Source organism: Phyllostomus hastatus, unplaced genomic scaffold, assembly GCF_019186645.2.
Source record: "Phyllostomus hastatus isolate PE091 unplaced genomic scaffold, TTU_PhHast_1.1 phas_contig_34, whole genome shotgun sequence".
Lineage (NCBI taxonomy): Eukaryota > Metazoa > Chordata > Mammalia > Chiroptera > Phyllostomidae > Phyllostomus > Phyllostomus hastatus.
In genome coordinates, this window is record NW_025333857.1 from 54,428,402 (window position 1) to 54,441,366 (window position 12,965).

The 12,965-nt window shown below is 39.7% G+C and overlaps 1 protein-coding gene across 3 annotated transcripts in view; it reads left to right on the forward strand.

Annotated features, from left to right (window-relative positions):
- Positions 1-12,965, forward strand: part of SLC44A1 (solute carrier family 44 member 1) — a 171,216-nt gene that overhangs the window by 38,753 nt on the left and 119,498 nt on the right. For all 3 annotated transcript variants that reach the window (XM_045840086.1, XM_045840088.1, XM_045840087.1), the window contains exon 2: positions 6,316-6,405. In XM_045840086.1, the coding sequence (XP_045696042.1) occupies positions 6,316-6,405 (90 nt within the window). The remainder of the gene's footprint in view (positions 1-6,315; positions 6,406-12,965) is intronic.

Genomic DNA, 12,965 nt, shown 5'->3' on the forward strand with positions numbered 1-12,965 from the left:
AACCCCTTATCAGATGTATCAGCAAATATGTTCTCCTATTCCATGGGTTGTCCTTTTATTTTGTTGATGGTTTCCTTTGCTGTGCAAAAACTTTTAGTTTGATGTAGTTAATTTTTTTATTTTGTTTCCCTTGCCTGAGGAGATAATATCAGGAAAAAATATTGCTACCAGCGATGTCCAAGATTTTACTGCCTATTTTTCTTCTAGGATTTTTATGGTTCAAGTCTAACATTTAAGTCTTCAATCCATTTTGAATTTATTCGTGTGTGTAGTGTAAGAAGGTGGTTTCGTTTCATTTTTCTGCACATGTCTGTTCAATTTTCCCAACACCATTTATTGAACGAACTGTCTTTAATGTATTGTATGTGTTTGCCTCTTCTGTCAAATATTAAGTGACTATAAAGGTGTGGGCTTGTTTCTGGGCTCTCTGTTTTGTTCCATTGGGGTGTGTGTGTGTGTGTGTGTGTGTGTGTGTGTGGGTGTGGGTGTATAAGAGAGAGAGAGGAAGGGGGAGACAGAAACATCAATTGGTTGTCCCACTTATTTATGTATTCATTGGTCGATTCTTGTATGTGCTTTTACTGGGAATCAAACCCACAACCTTGGTGTATCAGGACAATGCTCTAACCATCTGAGCTATGCAGCCAGGACATATGTGTCTGTTTTTAATGCCAGTGCTATGCTATTTTGATTACTGTGACCTTCTAGTATATTTTTATATTAGGTAGTATGATTCTTCCAACTTCGTTCTTTTCTCAAGATTGCTGTTGCTTATTCAGGGTCTTTCGTGGTTTCATATAAATTTTTGGAATATTCCAGTTCTGTAAAATATGTGACTGGTATCTTGGTAGGAATTGCATTGAATGTATAGATTGCTTTGGGAAGCATGGACATTTTAATGATGTTAATTCTTTGTATCCATGAACATGGTATATGCTTCCACTTATTTGTATCTTCTTCAGTTTTCTTCTAACTGGATTTTGGACCCTACTTACTTATGTATTTGAGACCTAGTAGACTCTTTTTGTCTTAAGTATAGATTATTGCTGTTGCCTGTCTGATCTTTTTCTGTCGTCCTAGTCCTTCCTGCCCTGCCCACTTCTGTGAAGTAGAATCACATCTGTTAGACCTCTTCCTGCCTGATTGGTCCCCTGCTTACCCTGTTATTTGATGTTCTCCAGAGATACCTGATCTCACCTAACTAGTTGTAACATACCATTATCAACCTTTGTGTGTTACTGTTATCTACAAATACTTTTACTTGGCAACTGTATCTTCATTAGAAATGACGTGGAAAGATAGGGTAAAACTTTATAGGTTTATTTCCTAAAAAACACATGCCCCAAGTAGAGTGTATCAAATTCACTGGAAGGCCTTGGGTTTAATATTAGGGCTCATAGTGAATGTGGAGACTATGGCATAGTTGCCTGTACTTTTGACTTCTGTAAGAGATATTATGGAAGTTTGTTTGTTTGTTTTTTTCTCTATGCTGTATAAAATGGTGCATATTTCGAAGTAGTGAAGATGTTAAACATTCTTCCTCCTAACCTTAAGGATATAAGACAAACATGAGGTAGATGTCAGCTGTGTTCTGACTTAGAATTTTTTTAATGTTTTCTGTAGTCTATTACTATATGAAAAATTGTAATTCTGCCTTCTACATTATTAACTTTGTGTAGGTGTACAAAAAGGCTGTATAATGTGAATGTCACTATAAACATATTCACACCTTTATTTTTTAAATGAAAACAACTTAATTGTGGAAAATTTTAAACCTCCATTTTACCTATTGTTGGAAATTTTTATTTCTTTGTGTATATCCAAGTTTGTCTGGTATCATATTCTTTCTGCCTGAAGAACTTTCTTTAACAGTTTTTGTAATTTTGGTTTGCTGCTAGTAAATACTATTAGGTTTTGTTTATCTGGAAAAGTCTTCATTTCTGACATACTTTTTCTCTGGGTAGAGAATCTGTGTAAATAGTGATTTAAAAAATTCTTTCAGGCCCTGGCTGGTGTGGCTCAGTAGATTGAGCTCCAGCCTTCGAACCAAAGGATCGCTAGTTTGATTCCCAATCAGGGCACATGCCTGGGTTGTGGGCCAGGTCCCCAGTAGGGGCAAGCACACATTGATGTTTCCCTCTCTTTCTCCTTCCCTTCCCTTCTCTCTAAAAATAAATAAATAAAATCTTTTTAAAAAATAAAAAATTCTTTCAGTAATTTAAAGATATCATTCCATGTTTTTTTGTGTTTTTTTTGCTTTGTATATTATCTGAAAAGAAGTTTGCTTAATTTGTGTTTCTCTCTATAATGTGTCTTGTCTCCCCTTTTGCTGCTATCAAGATGATCTCTCTCTCTGCTTTTCCGCAGTTAGAATACATGGAGTGTGTGTGTGTGTGTGTGTGTGTGTGTGTGCGCGTGTGCGCATGTTCCTGCATCCATGTTTGTTGATCCTGTTTGTATTAATCCTGGATTCTTTCTGAGCTTCTTGGGTCTCTGCTTTGATTTCTTTTGTTATTTTGGAAAATTCTCAGTCATTATTTCATCTAACATTCTGTCTGTCTTCTCTGTCTGGGATTCCAGTGATACATATGTTAGATGATTTGGTATTGTCCTATGATTCTTGGATGCTCTGTTCTGGGTTTTAAATTTTCACTTTTTTTTCCTTTGTGTTTCACTTTGAATAATTTCTATTGACCTATCCTTGAATTTATTGATTCTTTCCTTGGCTATGTGTATTCTGCTGATGAGCCTGACCATGCATTCTTTACCTCTGTTACCATGTTTTTTAATTTCAGCATTTCCTTAACTCTTCCTTACAGTTTCCAACTTTCTGTCAGAGTTTGAGGACTCAGGTTTCAGAAATAGGTTTGCCAGTTATTTTCTCTGAACTGTGATTTTCTCTTTTACTAACTAAAAAAAAATTGGAAATATAGAATAATAACTAACAGAATTGTTTTGAGGATCAAATGAGGTTCCTTGGGCAAATCCCTTCTTTCCCTTCCCTGAATCTCAGTGGCTCTTACTGAAAGGCTTGGACTGGGTTATTACTTTGGTCCTATTTAGTTCCTAAATTGTATGATTCTGTGAAGCGAAAGGGGCCTAACACTTATTGACAGCCTATATTAATCTCATGTAGCATTTGATAAGGGGATAAAAATCACATTTAAAAAATGCTTTTGCAAAACATTTTACTTTTGCTAGGTCTATGTGGATTTTAATAAGAAGGAGACAGCACTAAATGCAATTGCCACTTGGTTAAATCTGTTAAGGAATCATTAAACTTTTTCAACAGTGGGTTTCTTGGCTCATTCGAGAAATTTTATGGTTTGTGAAACATCTCACTTTCTTTTCCTGTACCTATAGGGTTTTAAATTATTGGGTTGGCACCCAGATTTTTCAATGTGAGAAAAAAAGCTAATGGACCTTTTTGCTCTTTACTGAGTCTTGCAAATGAATGATATTCTCATTGGATTTGGCTTTGCAACCACACTCTTGGGTTCAAATTCTGATTGCACAGCTATGAACCTTGGGCTGATGATTTATTTAACTTTAGAGCCTGAGTTTTCTGTATCTGTGAAATAGGGTTGATACCTACATCAGAGAGCTGTTTTGAAGGTAGAATCATAATGTATGTAAAGCTTTGGGTATAATTCCTAGTTAGTAGCAATCGGTACATTAAAACAGTAGCTAAAATAAAATTTGCCACCGTTGTTTTTAGTTAAATGTTTAGTTCATATAAGGGGAAAAGCAAGTTTTACATTCTTTTTATTCCTCTTAGTGGAAAGGGTAGCTTAACAATAGGGAGAGGGTTAACCGAAAAGTCAGTGTTGCCGAATGAGAATAACAGCCAAGAATTAGTGCGTCCTGTGTGACAGGTGCTCACATTTAATCCTCAGAGCAGCCCTATGGAGTCAGCTGCCTCTCCTCTAAGAAGCTTTTCTTCGTCTTCATGAGGGTGGCACCCCCATCCTTTGTGTTCTCCTCTGCTTTGTCTTCTGCCACTAACTCTTAGATGTAACCCCTACCCGCTCTCCATTTCTCACCCCCACTGACGGGGTCTCCGTGTATTTGGCCCAGCAGTGGCCCCACAGTAAGTCAAATTGAATTGCTGAGATGTTGAATCTTTGTGTATTTTCTAGTCAAGGCTGAAATCCCATTACCTTTATGTTACAGATGAAAATTAAAGCATTAAAAGTCAAATGTTGTCTGAGGCAAAAAAAAAAAACCACAAAGAAAATAGTTTGGTTAAAAAAAGTGCTCAATCCATAAGTGGCCCTTCGGACCCCCCTCCCCAGTACATACTGTTTGTTAAGATAAACAAATGTGGTATTTTAAAGTAGCTGTTGCTCTGGAAATTACCTTTGAGTAAATGTAATGCATTTCAAAGAGGTGTCGAAATTCGGTGTTTCTAAGCAATTTTACTGTAATGGGTATTATTGGATGTAGAAATTATTTAATACAAAGAAACATTCCTTAGTCATACCGTGAGCAACTGTCATCCAAAACACAGCCCATAATATAGGCCTTCTTATTTGAATGACACAGGAAATAATGCCAAATTATGTTTATAGTTCTTTTTCTTGTCATGACAAAAATTGTCACAAAACTACGTCCCTGACCATAGATTTTTAGAGTTGAAAGGAACCTACCAGATCCAGTCTAATTCCTTCCTGCCACACAGAGGTATGAAGCAGTTCCTCTAAAGCCATGCAGCTGACTAATGACAGAGCCGGGCAGAGAACAGAGCCCCTTATCCATTTGCCATAATGTTACGGTCCTCTGGAAAAAAAACTGCCTACTCACTCTTGGTTTTTACTGCTAGAGTCTTGGGGTAAGGTTTTTTCCATGACTAACTCATGCTCTTTGGTTTTCTTGTGTGGGCGTCTGGGAGCCAGCTATCAAGGGTGGTGTTTTTTTTGTTGTTGTTGAACAATTGAGCCATGTAAGGCACCAAACAAGGAAAAGACATTTGTCTAGTTAGCACTTAAGGGGTCAGGAAGAAGTGGTTGGAGCTCAAACTCTCCGCCCTCAATGTTGACGGGCAGGTGTTCAAGGTTGAGTTTCTTAACCTGGAGTCTAAATCCCTAAATATTTATGAAAATTATGCAAATATATGCTTACTTCCCAAGAAGTGCATCTGCAGCTTTCATCAAGTTATCAAAGGGTGCATCATTAAAAACCATTGTTTTGAGAGAGAGGAAAAGCGAAGCAAACCTGATTAAGGACTGGTTCCCCACTCTTGCACTCTCAATTCAAATTATACTAGAGGACTTCCTCAGCTCCAGCCGCCTCCCTCTTGGGCCCCTTCCTACTGGCAGGCCTCCCCCAGATGGCGTCCTGGATCTTGCCGTGGAAGCCACCGGAGGCCCCAACCCTCTTTTTGCAGGACTTCTCCCACAGGTTTCCCAGGCCTACCTTCTCTCTACCTTCTCTGCTTACTGCTTCCAGGACAGGGTATGAGAGTCAGGGATTTTTGTTCATTAGAAACCTCGAGTGCTATTTCAGCTACAATGTGGTTCAAAGGAATGTATGAGCTGATGTAAGAATCTAAGACAGTCGCTGTAAGAAAAATGTCACCCAAATTCCAATCTAATACTTTGCAAATGAACTCTTAGAATTCCTCTAGTTCTTTAGTTCAGCAAACTCTGTGTTTGATATAGAAACTCTTGACATTTTCCAGGAACAGAATGAAAATTTGTGGATGATGATTTCGGAGTTGCCCAGATCTGTCTATAAAATTGTCTTAATTTAGTTTTTCTCCCTGAATTTTATAAGACTTAGAAAAATCTACCTCTCAATGGGAATTCATTTTAATGGGCTTCCTTCCTAGAAGAGAACATATAGAATGCACATTCTAAATTTTCGAATCTGGCATCTGGACACACTGAGAAAAAGCTACCACTAAGATTGAAGTTGGAAGAATTTGCTCATTTGTTTATTCATATTAAAAACCCCATAATGAGTACCTGTCATGAACCCTCAGGCACTGTGTTAGATGCTAAGAAATGAGAAGTGTCTCTTTCGAAGTTCATAATCTGCTGACACAGCTCAGCAAATAACGGTTCAGCATGCTGAGTACTCGACTAGAGGTAGCCACACAGCACTGGAATCGGTACTGTGCCTGGCCAGGAAGGGGGTGGAAGTGAGGGTGACCTTCACAGAATGCTGACAGGTATTGAAGGTGCATCTTCAAGGTTTAATAGAAACTTATCAGGCAAAGATGGGGTCTAGGTACAAATGGTAGGTTTACTTATGCTATCCTAATTTTAACTGAAGTTAACACTTGCCACTCTCTCATTTTATATTTTCCATTAGAGCTCCAAACGAGAATGGAAGCCACTGGAAGATCGTAGCTGCACAGACATACCGTGGCTGCTGCTTTTTATCCTCTTCTGCATTGGGATGGTAAGGAAACCCCCAGAGGATCAGAACCTGCACTAAAATCCGAGAGAGTGATGGGGAAGTGGTTTAAAGAGGAAGCTTGTTATCTGTCTGTCTATTTACTTATTTAGTTTTAATTCCACCTGAATTGCTTCTATAGCTGGTGGTTGTAGAATACCACTGAAGCACGTTATTTTTCTTCCATACAATTTACTAGTACTATCTGGTACCCCCTGATATTTTATTTTTATACATCAAAAGAGATCAAAATTTTAGAAGCAGGTGGGACTCATATCTCTTTGACCATATCATTTCAGAAAGCCAGATCATTTTACATACATCTCTGCGAATTCTGCTCTTAAGGGGGTGGTGCACTGGCCGTGGAAGTCAAGAGTCCTGAGTATTTATCCAACCTGGTTACACACACCTGATGGCTATTTTCATGTCAGTCAGTCTTCCTCTCAGGGGCTCAGTATTCCTTTGCATAAAATTGGAGGTTTTGCTAGCTGGTATCTGCAGTGCTTCCAGGTCGGATATTTTTTTAGTTCTTCCTAGAGGGGGAGGCTGGTTGCTCACTGCTTCTTCCTCGTTCTGTCCACACCAGGCCCCCTGCTGCCTGCTGTGTCTACTGTAGTGAGTGGCACCTCTCAGCTGAGATCCAGGAACCCGGTGACTTTCCTAAGGGTGTAGAGGTGGCAGGAGTAGAGTCCCAGGTGCAAAGTGGTGGGCATGTCCTCATCCCAGTTGCCACACCCACTCTGCCCTGCAGGGGTTTCTGATACAGGCTTCCCAGGCCTCAGAGTCACTGCCTGGGTGCTGGGCTGGACACAAGATAGAAAACAGCTGGTGTAGCGCTAACTGGTGTTTACAGCCAGAAAAGACTTGGAAATGCTCACGTGGTCCATGGCCCTTGTTTTGCAGATCAAAAACATCAGATGCAGAGATGGATAGGACAAGCCTAAGGCCACGCTGCTAGTTAATGACAGAGCTGGGGACAGAGCCCCAGTCTTATAGCGTCCAGGCTGGTGCTTTTTCTACTACTGTGCAGGCAGCATTGTTCTCTTCCATAGTCTTTACAGCACAAACCAAAATCAGGCTAGCCCTTCTCCATTATGTGTAGTATGTTTACTCCGCCCCCTTTTCATAACTTTCGTAGAGGTTCCTTAGGAAATTCTTATTCTGTGTCTCTCTATAACTGTCCATTGTGCAAATGCCATTTGAGAACCACAGAACAGCCCAAACTGTGGCTACGAGGCCTACTGGTAGGTACCGGTTCTGCCCCTGAACCAAGGGAAAGAAAGTAAATCTTAATTAGATATAATGAGTTCAGCAAGATAAGGGGTATTTGTTTTAAAGAAAGTAGTTCAGTTTCAGCAAACCCAGGGTATTTGGAAAAGTCATAACACCACTTCCTAATTCAGGACTTCTAAGATAGTGTTCAAGAGTCTGCTTCATTTAATGGAGTGGCAGCTGAAATGCAGCGTGCATGAATATGCACGGAGTGTGAAAAAGTTAGTCTTTGCTAACTTTTAGAATTAGTTTGTGACCTGTCCTCACCCCTGAATTTAACTCTGGGACAAAAAGCAGCTGGCCTTTCAAAATTATGTTTATAAAAACATGTAACTGCCAGCCAAGATGCTTTTGATTTCCTTTGCTAAAATAGCTCAGGAAAATGCAATTACTAATGTTACTAGACTGACTTGGGAGTAAGGAGCTATTTGCTTACTGAAATGTTTTAATGCAGTGGTAACCAATATAATGTTGATTTTAGTGTGATGATAATTAAGACCCACTGTGTGCACTTTTTAAGTGCAGACATAGCGTGAATTTGGAATGATGTTTTTAATGGATTACCTTCATGGAGGTGAGCCAACCTCAAATTTTGTCATGTGAAACTAGAGAAATCTCAAAGTTCTATTGCCCACCCCTACAGGCACAACAGTAGTTCAAGGTTTGTCTTCTATTTACTTTTTTATACATATATATTCATATATTTTAAAGATTTTTTCCTTTGATTTCATTCTGTTACTACTTTAAAGAGAAACGGTCAATAAACATGGAGCATTAACACATGCTTGAGGCTCTCATACACATATTTACCTCATTCAATTCTCCAAGTAGCCTGTGAGATAGGTTTTGTCCCCAGTGTACAGACAAGGCATGGTGAGGTTAAATACTAGCCTATCTAAGAATGCACTGATGGTCATAAGTGGCAAAGACAGAGTAGGAACTGGAACTTGCTGCCTGTGTTCTTGTCACATTGTGGCCCAGCAACGCTGCTTTAGTCTTTCCCAGTCGTCCTGCAGCCTAACGTTCAACCCAGACCCTTACCCACTGCCTTTACCTGCAGTTCTCTGCTAGTTCTCTGCTCACTTCTTGGGAACTCGGCTCCGGCTCTGAAATATCTTCAGATCTTGTCTTCTTTCACTCATCCTCTCCATTCAATATTTTTATAAATACATGTTCATTCTTTCATAAATATTTGTACTGCTCTTTTATTTCTCCCCTTACTTTGAGGTTTTTCCATGCTTGAATGGTCCAGAACTTAGGGTATTTTTCCAAGTAAATTGCTATCAGCCTGCTTTAGAGCTATCGCTTTCCACATAAACTTTCATCAATTTTTTGAAATTATTGGGCATATGCTTAATGTGCTGTAAAAAGACTTACATGTAACATTGTACTTATAAATTTTTGCTTTTCACTGAAGTTGTAAAAAAGAGTTTTTAACTTTACCTGCACATTAGAATCAGCTGAGAGCTTTTATAAAATACTCATTTCTGAGTCCCATCTGAGTGATTCTGACTTAATCTCTGATTCTGTGCTCCACCAAGGTTGAGACCCACTGTTGTAGGCCCTGGTAGACCACTGAGGAGTTTTGAGCAAGAAATGATGAGATTTAGGTTTAGAAAGATAGCCCTGGTTGTCAGGAGCCATTGTCCCGGAGACAGAGATTTCAGGCAGTCCTCTGGCGGGGCTGAGGCAGGAGACCAGATCAGAGGTGAAAACCTGAGATAAGAAGAGGAGGAGAGATTTTGAAAAGTAGGATCTGGCTCTCACTGGTGTGGCTCTGTGGGTTGGGCATCACTCCGGGGACCAAGAGGTCACCAGTTTGATTCCTGGTCAGGGCACGTGCCTGGGTTGTGGGCTAGGTCTCCGGTTGGGGGTGTGCGAGTGTGTATCTCGCATACTGATGTTTCTCTCCCTGTCTTCCCCTCTCTCTAAAAATAAATACACAAATAAATCTTTTTAAAAACTTTAAAAAGTAGGATTTGGTGTCATCAATGTTGCAGGCAAGTGAGAGATTGATTAAGGGTGACTAAGAGGTGCTTGTGTTAGAAGTTCTGGTAGGGTTTTCAGTTCAAACCCTATATCATCTCCTCACAGGTTCTGAACTGTGGCCTCTGTGCACCTGAGGGAACAAGGATGGGGTGGGTAACCAGTGTTACCATATTTTGCCTTGTATAATGCACTCCTGAGTATAATGCACACCCACGTTTTGGGCCCAAACTTTCAGGAAAAAAAAATCCTTCGTTTTAATTTTTTAATCCAATTATTTATTTATTTATATTTAGAGACAAAACTGATTATCATATTCCATGGTATTATTTTGCATACAGATATCATTATTGCTTTCTAGAGTTACACTTTTAATGCATAGGTATAAATAAAAGAATTAAAGACATTTATATAGATACAGAATTAGTAGTACCCGTGTATAATGCGCATCCTATTTTTCCCTCAGAAATTTGGGCAAAAAAGTGTGCATTATACCTGGCAAAATATGGTACTTTATTAGTAGCCGAGCAGATACCTGATTATATCCTTAGTGCTCTGTTGTCAAATGACTTGTGGAATACAGCTTGGGCTAGAGGTCCTGTCTGCATCTTGGATGGTCTGACCTCATTCAGTCTCAGGGAGGAGAACATACGAGAAGAGGAGAGAAGAGAAGTCTACCTGGACCAAATCAGCCCAGATCAACTACTATAAAAAGATAGGAAAGTTCAGCAGTGTCTGCTATGGAAAATGAAAGCTACAAAAACCCCCTGCAACTTACCCTTGATACTGTTGCTTACTATGTACTGGGTACCCTTCTCTGCACTTGGCACAGAAACGTATTTAATTTTCAAAACTGCTCAATGAAGCAGACGTTATCACCATTCCCATTTTACAGATAAGGGAACAGAACCATCAAGATATGTTATAACTTGTCTGTGGCAACATTGAGCGCAGGAGAGACGAGGAAGGTGAGGCTTTAAGAGATCTCTTTTTGTTGCCTGGAACTGGGAATGGAAGAAAAAGTTCAGCACGTGGGCCTGTAGCACACACCTCAACTACCAGTAAAATGCAGTCTAATTGATTATTTTAGACTCTGAGCAAATAGTTGAGCATTACCACTTCCTCCATTAGAGAGTTAGGAATCTAGGGTGATGGCCAGAGCGTGGAGAGGGGGGAACTGAAAAATCCTCTCACTCCGTACCTTACATGTGTGGTCTGGTAAATAGCAACACTTACACGGGAGACAGGGTGTACACAGGAAAGGCGAACGGTTGGGCGAAACGAGGGATTGAGAGGATGACGTTGGCACCTAAAATGTATGGGTAAGGATAAGCAGTTGGAAATGCAGGGTTGAAATTTGGGAGAATGGTCTGGACTTGGACTGGATTTAGGAGACCTCATTGCATAGTTTTTCCCTTCACACTGCTTTCAAGGACCTTTTTTATTTTATAGCATGAGCCAAGTTCCTGGAGCACAGTGTTTCTACCTCATTAACTGTTCTTGATAGCAGCGCAGAGTGAGAGACTCAAAGACTCACTGCAGTGTTTTGTCATTCGTGTGATGATGGTCTGTGCTTTGCAGGATGGTAGACTAGGAAGGGAGCCACACACCACAAACTGCTTTAAGGTTACCTGATCCAAATGACTACCTACTTTCTGTTAAACCTTCTTATTTTCCCTTTTAAAAAATTGTGGTAAAATCTACCTAACATAAAATTTACTATTTTAACTATTTTTAAGTGTACAGTTTAGTTAAATCCATTTTGCTTTTAGTCTAGTTTATTTTTTCCTCAGTCACTGTAGTGGCCAAAATGGGTTTATACTTACGTCTCTCTTCAAGTATACACTGGAAAAATTTAATCTGTAATACTTTTCTTTAGAATCGTAAAATTGTGGAAGTGACAAAGGCTTTTAAGATTAATCTAGCCCGATCCTTGTTACAGGTGAGGAGACTGAGGCACAGAGAATTTAAAGTGATTTACGCAGGATCATAAGGAGTATTTGCCACAGAGCTGGGCTCAGTTCCTAGCATTCCTTGTGTTAGTTTGTTTAAATTGCTTAAGTTGCTCGTGAAACTGAGCCTCCCTGATTTTGCTCCCTCACACCCCGTTATTTTCTTCTGAGACATTTCAGTTCTTCTGGGGTAAACTTTATGTATTATAACCCTTTTGTGCCTTGCCTGACATTGCTTATCAAGTGCTTATTGAGTGGATATTTCCTGGACTTCCAATCATTATTGTCTTCTACTCTCCTCTTTTTTACAGTAAAGCATCCTATTTAACTTTACAGAAATCCAGAAGTGTACCAGCACGGCAGAAATTTTAAATTGGCTTTTTTAGTTTGCTTGCATAAACCATAAGTCTGCATCAGGTGTTCTAATCCTACCCTGTCTGCTGGGCCTGATGGTCTTCCTTGTCTCAGGGTGCTCAGCAGGAGCAAGCCAAACGTTGCTCCAGGGTTTGACAAACTGGGTATTCAGGGATTGATGGTAAGCATTGGTTGAGATAAGAGATGTGTGGGGCGGAAGGAGGTAGGCAGTATTTGAGAAAAAAAATAGAATCTGGATATAAGTTCATCACATCCTGTGAAAGGGCTATAAGCATAAGTCTTTTCCCCCATCTTTTTATTTTGAAACATTTTGCCATATTTTACTCCCTCTCCCTGCTTCGTGTTTCTGTTGGCTTTTTTTTTCTGTTGGTTTCTGTGGCTTTTTTCCCCCCGCAAAAACTAAACTAAGGCTTTTCTACAGTAAAGGCTCTAGGTGTGAAATTCAACAAGCTTGTGAAATAAAATATGTCTCTTTTTTTCAACTAATAATGAATGAAACTGAGCAAAGGCTCTTAAGTTGAACTAAACCTTGGGACGTGAAGGGAAAATGAACACAGTTCATTATTTAGCAAATCGTCTTTCTCCCACTTAGCAGCAGGTATTTGTTAGTCGCCAGATCTTGCCCGTGATGCACCATCCCTGTACACCCTCATCTGGTTTGCGTCACCTCCTGTTTGTGACCAGGTTTGTCTGCTTCTCCTGTCTTAAAATAGCCATTGTGAAAGCACTTTAGTGACTAAGTCACTTTAAGATTTTAGCCATGCTTCTCCTTCTTACTAATAGGCTTACTTTTTCTCTAGTGATTGCTCCCTGTTAGGGTAATATGAAAGCTTTCCTCACCTCCCTTATCATTAGCTTCATTAATGCGATTTCCTTCTGTTGAATGCCTGCCCCCACCCCACCTTCTGTGGAGCCATTAAGTTAGTGAGTGCATTCTGTAAAGTTTCCCACCCTATTTTGATGTCATGTACCACATTTTTT